At 41.7% G+C, this 11,286-nt stretch overlaps 5 protein-coding genes across 5 annotated transcripts; 3 read left to right on the forward strand and 2 right to left on the reverse strand.

Moving 5' to 3' along the window:
* The first annotated feature begins 523 nt into the window (after positions 1 to 523).
* Positions 524 to 2,983, forward strand: BDB00DRAFT_820801 (uncharacterized protein). Its single transcript, XM_053123333.1, has one exon. It carries the CDS (start codon positions 700 to 702, stop codon positions 2,698 to 2,700), a length of 2,001 nt encoding a protein of 666 aa, XP_052980349.1. The 5' UTR covers positions 524 to 699; the 3' UTR covers positions 2,701 to 2,983.
* A 2,549-nt stretch (positions 2,984 to 5,532) lies between these two features.
* BDB00DRAFT_762675 (major facilitator superfamily domain-containing protein) lies at positions 5,533 to 6,941 on the forward strand (the record flags this gene model as incomplete). The annotated part of the gene is made up of 4 exons (XM_053119346.1): positions 5,533 to 5,787; positions 5,863 to 5,969; positions 6,061 to 6,342; positions 6,434 to 6,941. Coding segments are annotated over 4 exons (1,152 nt in total), but the record flags the coding sequence as incomplete, so codon positions are not given.
* Positions 6,942 to 7,292: 351 nt separating this feature from the next.
* On the forward strand, positions 7,293 to 8,291 carry BDB00DRAFT_345719 (mitochondrial ribosomal subunit protein-domain-containing protein). The gene is made up of 3 exons (XM_053117019.1): positions 7,293 to 7,644; positions 7,736 to 8,022; positions 8,126 to 8,291. The coding sequence occupies exons 1-3, from the start codon at positions 7,383 to 7,385 to the stop codon at positions 8,249 to 8,251; spliced, it is 675 nt and encodes a 224-aa protein (XP_052980351.1). The 5' UTR covers positions 7,293 to 7,382; the 3' UTR covers positions 8,252 to 8,291.
* On the reverse strand, positions 7,925 to 9,770 carry BDB00DRAFT_905364 (glycoside hydrolase superfamily; the record flags this gene model as incomplete). The annotated part of the gene is made up of 5 exons (XM_053128584.1): positions 7,925 to 8,542; positions 8,628 to 8,807; positions 8,894 to 9,209; positions 9,274 to 9,493; positions 9,741 to 9,770. 5 exons carry the CDS (start codon positions 9,768 to 9,770, stop codon positions 8,380 to 8,382), a joined length of 909 nt encoding a protein of 302 aa, XP_052980352.1. The 3' UTR covers positions 7,925 to 8,379.
* Positions 9,771 to 10,258: 488 nt separating this feature from the next.
* Positions 10,259 to 10,921, reverse strand: BDB00DRAFT_820819 (30S ribosomal protein S21e; the record flags this gene model as incomplete). Its single annotated transcript, XM_053123334.1, has 2 exons — positions 10,851 to 10,921; positions 10,259 to 10,730 (listed from the first exon to the last, which is right to left on the reverse strand). Coding segments are annotated over exons 1-2 (233 nt in total), but the record flags the coding sequence as incomplete, so codon positions are not given.
* Positions 10,922 to 11,286: the final 365 nt, after the last annotated feature.

The raw sequence follows: 11,286 nt of genomic DNA on the forward strand, positions 1-11,286 counted from the left end.
AAAGTGAAGAAAGTAGAGTAGCAGTGTCGATACGCAACACCACATGATATGCACAATGAGCAGGTGCGTAATGGCCAATACAGAATCATCAATCTATCATCAGTAATTGTACACGGCCTTAGTACTACTTTTGTTGAAGCTTTAGTTGTGATAAGATTGAGGTCGACACAAAAAGTCGCCAAAAAAAATACAATCCGTCGCAGATAGTGAGAAAGAAATTCGGTTGCGTGTGTTGGAGAACAGAATTACTGAAGTTACGAGTGTTATCTCTAAGCCTTTTGATCATCCAGTTGTCCGCCCCCCTTATTAACATAAGATACGTGCGCCTAATGTTTAACGGAATGTTTTGAAAAAGAAATTACATATGAAAACTATTCGACAAGTTTTTAAAGACGTACTAAGCCTAATTTGAGGAAGGTTGCAGATCATTTCTGTAAATGTGCACGTACTCCACGTTATACACGAAGGAAAAATAAAATTGTGCGACGGGCCTCCCTTTCTCCCTCTCTTTATCCGCAAGTGTCACACTTTCACCCTCTTCTCTCTTTTCTGTCTCCTATTGCTCTGCATGACCGTATCACCTCCCCTCAAAGGTACAGTGCTTATACCTCATCGTCTCTTTGGATTTTTATTTGGTTGATTTGACATGGCTCTTTGTTCTCTTTCTTCTTTTTCCAATTATTTCCAAACGCATATAATATGATATCTGCTATTTCTGATAATCAAACCGACTACACTTCCCATCAATTCAAACGGCTAGACGATATTGATCTGAGTTATGGCAACGATTTGTACGGTCCTTCTTCATCACGCAGGGCATCTTCGTCTCGAAGCTCGAGCAGTGCCAGCAGCAGCAAACAGACCAATTTCACAGGAGCAACAACAACAAAGGGACAACAGCCGATTGCGCCTGGCGTCAGCATTATTATCGATCAGCAACCCGATTACCTTGACTACGGTCAGTCCATCTCTGGACGCCTTTTTGTCGACACAAAGGGCTCACCATCCCAAGTTCGCGTGACGAATCTTCGAGTATCTCTGTTCGGAAACGCACGTGTCCATGGTGACCAGCCTGAACAACCATTGACAGCAGGTCTGTTTGATTACAAGAACGACGTCAAGATCTTGTCGACAGGAATTCGTATCGTTAAGCGTACCGAACCAGTATCGCCTTTCTTGACCAAGGATGAGCAATTACTGCAGCAACAACAAAATGTTGGACGAAGACGATCCAAAGACAAAGCACGAATGGTTGAACCAGATGATTTCGATATCCACACATCAATCCATCATGACGAAGAAGGAGTCGGTACGCATTCAGGAGAAGATATCAACAACAATGATTGGATGATGCAAGACAACAATTACAGCAACAGGAAATCGTCATCTAAACATGCACGCGATAAGGCAGTCGAGCAGCTGATGCAACAAATTGCTCTGTGCGCACCAAGCAGCGAGCCCATCAGCAGCCGTGGTTTATCTCTCCAGATCCTCAACGCACCCCAGAATGACGAAGAGGATAAACCGTATGATCTCGAAGCCAGCAAAAACCATCGTATTCGTTTTTCGATTCCTATCACGACCCATCGCATGCTTCCTGGTACAGATAATGACAAGAACCATCCTATTCAATATCATTTGGTTGCACTTTTAATATACGCTACCGACAGCAACCCCAATGCACGCTGGGCATCGCATACCGTTCAACCACTTGTATTTCGACCATCGCCCATCGAGACTTTCAAAGACGAAGCTGAGATGAACGAACTCGCTGTTGCACGGCACATGACCAGTCGTCCGGTTTCTTTATGGATCACCAACAGTAGACTTGACCAACTAGTCCTATCTGTCAAGAGCAAGCAAACCGTAAAAACAATGCCTCCACCCAAGACCTCCTCGTTAAGCCAACATGACAAGTACAACAGCAATAGCTCATCAAGGCCACTTGTACACAACAAAACGACATGGATGACCAGACTATTCCATCATCTAAGCACTTATTACGTTCAGCGACGCAAGGTGCTCGAAACTCCTTACCTCAAGTGTTCCTTAGAATTGCCCCACAAAACCTTCGGCCAAGGCGACGCCATACCGCTGCGTGTCCACGTGGAAAATACTGGTCTCGACATTGCCCAAGTCATCGTCGAGACAAAGTTGAAGCAACACCTCTACATGACATATCACTGCGGCGAGCAGGTAGACTCCAAATTGATCGATCAAGCAACTACTTTGTTTACGGGAAACGATAAAATCCAACCGGTACCAGTCGACAACAACGATCAATCATCGATAAGGAGTACGGCCAACGACTCGGGAATGGAGCTAAAATGGGAAGGTGGACGCGACGATATACCAACACCAGCAGCATCAACGCCAGCAGCTGAAATCGGCAGCTTGTGCTCATCCAGGAACATCGTGTTTGACCTTACCAAAGTGCTTTATGTGCCGGATCACTGTGCAAGTACTGTGTTACCAGAAATGACCAAGGATACGTTTGAAGTCTCCTATGAACTGCAGATCACAGTATCCGTCATAGGAGCTCGGGTCATCTCTACAACTCAGGAAAGCGCTCGCCAGTCATGTTTTTATGCCAGTGCCGACCAGCACTTTTCAAGGAGTAGCATAACGCGAAGCAAAGGATATATTCTAAAACCGCCAACGATTCCGATTATAATAGGAAGCGAGCGCAAGCTCATATAGTCTACCTTTTATCTCTCCCTTGTTAATTCAGTTTCCATAATTCCATAAATTACTTAAATTAAAATAAATGATTTAATCTTACTTTCGTTTAATGGTTACGATGGCAATTGCAAATTCATTTCCTCGAATTTTCTTTTTGTGTTCCAATCAAACCCAGAGGTTGCTCTGGAGGCGGCATTAACAGCTCGAGTTCTTCAAAGAGGCAGCTGCTGTTGCTTGGTGTAACTACAGCAATTCATGCATACTACAAAGCTGACGTTTTAATGATAGGAAAGGCGTTACATGCAGTGTCTGTTTATTGACTAAAACTTGATACACTGGCGAAAATCTGATGATTCAAGAAATAATACAGAAAACTTCGTTAAAAAAGCGAGGATAAATGTATTAAGCTATTGAGCCCCACCGCTTCGCTTCGTATCAAAATCTACAGAGCTTCGTCTCGGCAGTTCACTTGGGGTTTCCCGCAGAACCCCCCTCCGGTGGCAGGCCTATTAGAAGCTGTATCAGTATCTTTTGAAAGCATTTTGATATAAATGCGTCGCAAAAGCGATTGCATTTTGACAGTGTATATATCACTGTCGTATGCACTGGCATGACACTTGCTATCTGAATTACTGTTGCCATATAGTAACTTGATTTCCCGTGCTTACCTACTCACTTATCGAAGAAAGCGTTGATAGCAATTGCACTAATTAAGCCCGCCACTCGTGTGCGCCGCATTGGTAAAACCAAGGCACTCTCGCCAGTTGAACAGTGGTGCACGGCTTTAGTGTATTTATTGTTGATGCGACGATCGGTTTTGTAAGCTAACAGTGGGACTGATCACCTGCGACGACTTCCTTTACTACTGTTAAATAAAACACATAAGCATGATCAGAAGCCCACTGGCATTATGAAACCGCACAAAGAAAATCATTGAAATAGAAACATATAATTGCCACATGTGTATCCTTAGAACGCTGCAAAACTATACGTTCTATAAAACCCTTTCGCAGACACCTTTTTGAGCAGAACAGCTCCATCTAAAAGCAGGTTGTAGCTCACAAATAAGCTTTTATGAAAGTGTTTGGATATATGATTTTTGGAGGCGTTCACAAAAACAATCAGCAAAAAAGTAATAATCACAAAGTTTAATATTGGAAAATATCATTCTTAATTTCACGGTTATTATGCAATTAATAAAAGATACTGCACTGAAATAATATATGCTATACTGATTTCCATAAAAATCATTCTGTCATGTCTTGGAAAAAAAATATGCCTGAAAGACGTTAATGATGAAAATGCCAACATTCGCTGTGTGAAGAATGTAAACCACGCATTGAAATCCGGTGAACTAAATCTATATATATTCACCACCGTAAAGAACATTTCTTGATCTATCGAAGAGTTCGAAGGCAGACGTTAAACGGAGCTTTTCAACAGGAGATGACTCTTGGATCCCACGAAATTAGCTCAGCCTACTTGACTATAGATATACGATATCAAAGAATCTAATACGCCAAAATAAAGTACACCAAATGCCAAATGATAAACCCGAATGTGCCAAAATATGATTCATGCAATATCAAACTGGCTTGCTCCAAAATGAAAAAAATAGTAAAAGCATCTAAGCTGAGTTAGTAGCTTCAATCGACTAAATGTAAAATCGTGTCACGCCAAGTTGAATAACTAGGTGCGCTACTCATAAGTAAAAATCCACGGAAAACTGCGTATCATACTCTTGTTACACGATCCGTCAGAATACACTCATCAGACGGTTCTCGGGGATTACAAACGAATTGCCAATCTGGTTCAATACGCTTTCAACTTGATCTACATCACTTGACTGCACGCACAAGTCAAGTAGTCATCGATGCATAAATGCTGCTGTTGTTGTGGCTACTTCATTTTATATCGGTGCATGCCCAATGCCGTCTAGAATTTGGAAGCTCTTTTTAAAAATATACATCAAGTATGCATCCATACCACTTGGAGTTTTCTCTTTATCTCGTGTTTGACACCACAATCCAGTACTGTACCAAACATCTCTAGCTCCGGTTTTTGCCGATGTTTGACGTTTTCCTGTAACTCCCGATCTATGAATTGTCATCTTTCATCAAAAGACATGGAAATGCTCAGAGCTATCAGGTCATTGATATTGGTATATGTTGTAAATTTAGCCAAAGCCTCTTTTACATAAAGACGTTGTAAACATTGAAACATTTGAAAAGAAAGGTCCTTAGTTTGTACCCTTGGGACGTAGCCTCTGTTTAGTTACTTGCGCGGAACAATGGAAGGCGAGAAGGAAGATAAAGGGTGAGAGATCAACTAATTTCTGCATTACGGAAAAATGATTTCGCCTTTATGCATTTAAATATGATACAGTAGATATTTAATTCCCATGGAACATTCTTTTTTAAGCTCATCATCAGCAAATTATGGAAGTAAAAAAGCGAGAAGATCCAACCAGTAGTCATAACAATGAAGCTGATTTGGATAATACAATAGTAAACAATATTGACAGCAACAACAATGCGACGATGATCAAATCATCAATTGCTAAGAAGCCATCATGGGTTGACAGGCAAGACGGCATTTCAAAGGACCGACGCACGAACGCTTTCGCGCCCACGAAAAGTCATCATCGTTACTATAGCTTCGGTTGCTGGAAACACGTAAGTTCTATCCTTTGCTATATTAGCATTTTACTTGAGGTGTGAATGACGATTTACTATATATTAACTTTGTTGGATTAAAAACGCAGAGCATCGCTTATTGCAACGGTTTATGTAAGAATCAACTAAATGCAAGAAAAAATACCTTGCTTACCGCTTACTAATAATATTTCAGTATCCTGCTTTGGTTCAAATGCAAGAGTTTTTCCAGACGAGCGATACCGCAATGAATGCTTCATTGGCTATCTACATTTTTTTTATTGGGGTTTTCCCACTCTGTTGGTCCAGCTTTTCGGATATCCATGGCCGGCGACCGATATATCTCATATCATTTATAGTTGCTATCCTCGAATCAGTTTGCTGTGCTGTCTCTGTCAATATATCTATGTTTATCGTATTTCGTGGCATAAGTGCCGTAGGCTCCTCCTCAGTAAGTTGTGTATTAAAAAAAAGATATACGACTACCTCTTCTCGAATGCTTCTGTGCTTAACTATTTGATGGTAGGTTCTCAGTCTTGGAGCAGCTACCATTGGTGATATTTTTGAGAGTCATGAACGAGGTCGAGCATTTTCGTACTACATGACTGGACCACTGCTAGGTCCAGCATTGGGGTAAATATACATAAACAGGTAAAAGCTATCATATACGTACATTGTAGTTTATTACAGTATTTGATTGGTTGGAAGTTTGATTTGATTTTAGGCCAATTATTGGTGGTGGACTCAATCAGGCACTTGGGTGGAGAAGCATTTTTTGGTTTGTCACCATAACAAATTCATGCATTTTGCTTTCAATACTCTTTTTTCTGCCGGAAACACAATACAAAGGAGAGGCTGTTGAACGAAACAGTAATAGAGATGGCGAAACGCGCAGCAATAGTGAAAACGAAGACAAGAGAAAGCGAAAAGCAGTTAATCCACTTGCAGCGCTTGGGCTTTTACGCCACTTAAATATCGCCTTGGCAGCACTCTTCATTGGCGTACTGTAAGTGTTAAGTATTAATTTCAGCAGTAAAAGAAAGCTTGAGAATAAGAAGTCTTCTTCCCAATTTTTAATCGTATTTGTAATTACATAGATTCATGGTGTACTACCTTATAAACGCTAACTTTACGCGAGTGTATACGGTGCAATACGGACTGGACTCAAGTGCCGTTGGCCTTTGCTATCTTCCAATTGCAATCGGTAACGTTCTTGGTGGCATCATTGGTGGTCAAGCCTCTGATCGACTCTACATGAAACAGGCCAAACAAAACCTTGGGCGTGAATTTCCAGAGATGCGACTCGGGGGAATTATCTTCTATAGTGCTATTGTTATCCAATTACTGGGTTTCGCAGCTTATGGATGGTGCGTGCAATACAATATCCATTTTTCTGCCGGTCTGGTTTTTTTATTCTTTGGTACGATATATAGCTTTCTACATAGTCGATGTACTACCTCGAACTACATAAGGAAGACATGCCTAATCTATATCGCTTATTTGGAATATATACACAGTGGGCCTATCCCTGGGTGGTCCGAATATCACTACTTCAACTTACATGGTCGACTGTCACCGGGATCGAAGCGCCTCTGTTACCGGTAATACTTTTTTTTTGTATAATCTTAGATACGTACTGACAAGATTTAGTTTTTCTATATTTGTGCGTCATATATGTAGCATGTAACAATTTCGTTCGCTATATGATGTCTGGAATAAGTTCACTGGTGGCAGCAGATCTCGGCAGTGTTTTGATGCCTGGAATCATATATACTTTATGTGGGGCAGTCTTATTTTTATTTTCTGGTAGTCTAATCTATATTCGTAACAAAGGGATTCAAAACGCAAAATATCAAGGAACTTGATAGACCACAAAGAGTCATTGTTTAGATAGATCAATGTTATATACCAACTCCACTACTAATTTCATTCATAAAAAAAATTACCATTACTGAAAAGAGAAAACACCGCCAGTGTGTCGGGATGTGACCTCCAGGGCTGCCGTTCTGTCAAAAACAAATTTTTGTTCAAGTACCACATACAACAATGGCAAGCCGTAGCCTCGCACGCGCCGCCGTTCAATCCACATTGACCAAACCAGCATGCCGTGCATTCTCCTCTACAGCTATTACCATGGCAGGTCGTCAAGGTGGTCGTTTCCGAAAACCCGAGAAAAAGTTCGACGTTAATTTCATGGAGAAATTCGATTTCGACGACCAAACCACGATCGGTCACGAACTTTTTGAAAACATCCGTAACATTCGCCAGTACCTGCGTAAAACCGAATACGAATTACCAAGGTTACAGTGTAAGGAATAACAACAACCACGAAAGAGGCGCTTGCAAGTGAAAAGAAGTACTGCAAGTTTAACATGAGTGTAATTACTCCATTGTTGTAGCTTTTGCGAAGCCATTCGAACCACCGACGTCCGAACAAATTGTAAAGTACAAAGTACAAAACTATCTCGGTGAAGGTCACCCTGTCGAACGGAAGGTCGTTCTCTCTGTTAAAGTATCAGACTTGAAGCTGGACGCCAAGGAAAAGCACAAGTTTTTGCTTTTGGCAGGCCCACGGTATCACGTCGATTCGGACGAGTTTGTCTTGTCCAGTGAAAAGTTCCCTCACCGCAAGCAAAACAAGAAATACGTTAGCGATACTTTAAAGAAATTGTTAACCGAAGCCAAGGTAAGTAAAAATACACATTAAATGGGATTATTAGTGTCACTTTGAGATGTTATGTAAGAGAGTGCAGAACGATTTCCTAAATGCGGTTGCTCGTTGTATATAGGATATGAAGGATACATTCGAAGACATTCCCCTGAAACTCCCAACCCCCAAGAAGCAGCTGCAATTCCCCAAGGGATGGGCTCGTCCACCACAGTCGGCACAACAAGAAGTTCCAAAGCAAGAATAGACGACACAATTGTATAAAAGTTCCCTCCACATCCAAAATTAAATATTTCGTATAGTTTCCGTTTTTCTTACTATTATTGTTAAATCTCATCTCGTTGGTTCATTAACATGTTCACACTTGTGATCATTCTAACAAGCGGGTTTGGGATCAAGGCCCTGTTTGAGGTTTCTATCTTTATCCAAGATACCAAAGTGGCCTTCAACGCCCGGGCGGTATGGTTCTTCAATGAGAGAAAAGTAGAGCATATCAATGTTGTTTTGCTGGGTCTTGCAGAGAACTTGTTGCATGTATCTTTCATTATTTATCATATCGTACAAGTCAAGAGTTAGTACACAGTGCTATTCGATTGGAATAAAAGGAAGCGCCAAGGTCTTACTTATTCTGGTTCTCAATGGATGGCTCAGCAGCGCCAAAGTTGTCGCCTTCTGAAGGCCATCCTGTTTCGGAAATTCTGACCTCCTTGTCGCCAGCCATACCCTTGACCTGGTTGTAATGGTCAATAAGCGTGTCAGCAGCTTCGTCAATCGCTACACCTTCCCAGTAGGGGAATGCATTCCTGGAAAAAAGCAGACGTACGCAAATAAACAGAAGTATTAGTCATCTCAAAAACAAAATTAAAGGTAGGAGTGTTTGATAACTTACATGGACACAAAGTCGACTTCATTAATAACTTCATTGGACATCTTGTTGTAAGTTTCAGCGTTGGTGACCTTGACGCCCTTAGATCCAACCACCTCCTTGACTTGACGAATCCAGTTTGTAAGAGTGTTTTCGTCCGTATCTTCACGATACAGCACTTCTGAACCAACAATGATAGCATCCACGTTGCTCAGGTCGTGCTTCTCTAGCACATTTTTGAGAGCCTGCATCTCCAAATCAAACGTGTCCTGTCTGTCGACCCACATGCCGAGATACAGGTTCATGCCAAGCGATTGGGTTGCTTCCAACGCCATGTCAGCTATTACAAAATAGTTAATAAGATGTACAGATATATCTGATCAGATCGTCTCGCTTTCTCTCACCTTGATCACAAATGTGCAAAGCAAAAGTACGAACACGATTCGTATACTTTTGTGCAGCTTGAAAGTCTTGCTTCATTTTGTCGAGTGAAGGGCAGTTGTTGGCTTCGATACCATAGTCAAGTCCATAGAAAACGTCGTCGGCCTTTGCCATCATCGGCAAGCTAGCCAACGCGGCACCAAGCAAAGTATAAATGAAGGACTTCATACTGATAAGCTTTGGCTGTAATCTCAAATTGAGCGAATTATACAGTATCCCATTTATACTCTCTCTCTTTTATAGCGGTTGAACATGGATCTTTTCAAGAATTGCTCCGATTCTTTGCCTAGGGTTTGAGCTCACACCGTATTTTACTCAGCGACACCGAATTTCCTTGTAAATCCTTGGTCGAGGACATAAGACGTATGCTCTTGTTGACGATCGTACGACAAACCACTGTTTCGAGGTTATACTTCTGAGAGGCACTTACACTGCCAGTTGCACTATAAACCTGGATCATTTTTTATGACGATATCTTTGATCGTATAACGGCAGCAATAGCTGATCCATCAAATACGAATAATTACACGCGTATATCATCATTTACTGTGTCTACAGTGCATTTTGTGTATTCTAGGCATTTAGACATTCGACGTTCTTTATACGCAGTTGTGATGCTAATCGTGAAGACCGGGGGTTCGAGAGTGAACGTGGAATGAAACGGGCTAAGTGGACGTGTTACTGACATCCTATTCCAGATCCATTCGGAATGAAAAGATAACCAGTTCCGGAGTATCCGAGGTAACCTTTTTTTTGGTAGTACCATGCATCTCAATTATGAAGGCATGCGGTTTGAAATGGTTGCTTTGACGGAAGCAATGCGCTTCTTTGTTGCAACCGTCGCCAATAGCGGCAACCACATGAATAGTGTCTTAAAAGACACACATACGTTCCCTCCTGAATAACTCCTTTGGTCTCTATCCCTATACCCGTATCCAATCTACTGTCCGGAAGCAGCGGCAGTACAATCACAATCACAAGGACATCATTGTAAAAATTTTCAAATCGATCAGGAACCAGGCCAAAGGGCAACGCGCAAAAATAAAAAAAAGTTTTTAAAAAGCACACGCATCCAACAGATGCAGTATACAGTTTATTGCCAGTCGGTTAACAATCGACCAGATGTTTATTGCTGGTAGGAGAAGACGTTCTTCAAGTCTGTTATTGCGAAAAAAAAATTAATCTCGTATAATTTTTGGAGAAGCGCTTTCTCAATACACGAAAAAAAGATTACTACTTACAGCCGTCATCGGTGGCCAAGCGGTTGAGCGAGTCATCAGACTCGGCTTCACGGCGAACGAAACCGCAGAAGGCGTAGGTGCTGTAGGAGCCAGTAAGACGACCCTCGGCGTTGACATCACCAACGTTGATCTGGACGGACGCGTGGTCCTTGGCGGAAATGAGACGGTTGGTGGCCGAGCTAAAAAAGAAAATTGTTACAATGTGAATCCATTAGTCCATGTTCCAAATTTAATTACTCATTCGCTTTTTATTTAAAAAAAGACAGTAACGAAAAGTGAAAAAGAAGGTAGATACGTACCACTTGCGGGGAATGTAGAGGTCGACGAGCTTGCCTTCAGAGTTCTCCATTGTAAAAACCGGAAAAGAGAGGGTTCAAAATACACCGGTTCTGCTCACAAATATTTTCACTTGTCCAAGCCACATTCGTTCCTGACGTAAAAGTCCGCAGTCGTATGCTGATTGGACAAGGGATTACCAGCAAGAAGTCCCTTCGCCCGCCTTGCCCAACCACACCGATGCAACTCTGTTGTTTTACCAAGTTGCTAAGCAGATTTTAGCTGTTGCCATATGAACATCAGCCATCTGAAGACATAGGATTCACATATTGTAATGTTTAATATGTGCAGAAAACTGTCTCTTCAAGCCTGTATAGTCAGGAACGGTACAAATAGCGTTGAGGTGCAATTGTTCAATGTGTTACCAAATGCGAGTGCTAGGGGGTTAGCCAGCATATG

The sequence above is a fragment of the Zychaea mexicana genome (assembly GCF_025766255.1).
Source record: "Zychaea mexicana strain RSA 1403 chromosome Unknown BDB00scaffold_31, whole genome shotgun sequence".
In the NCBI taxonomy this organism is placed as follows: Eukaryota; Fungi; Mucoromycota; class Mucoromycetes; order Mucorales; family Lichtheimiaceae; genus Zychaea; species Zychaea mexicana.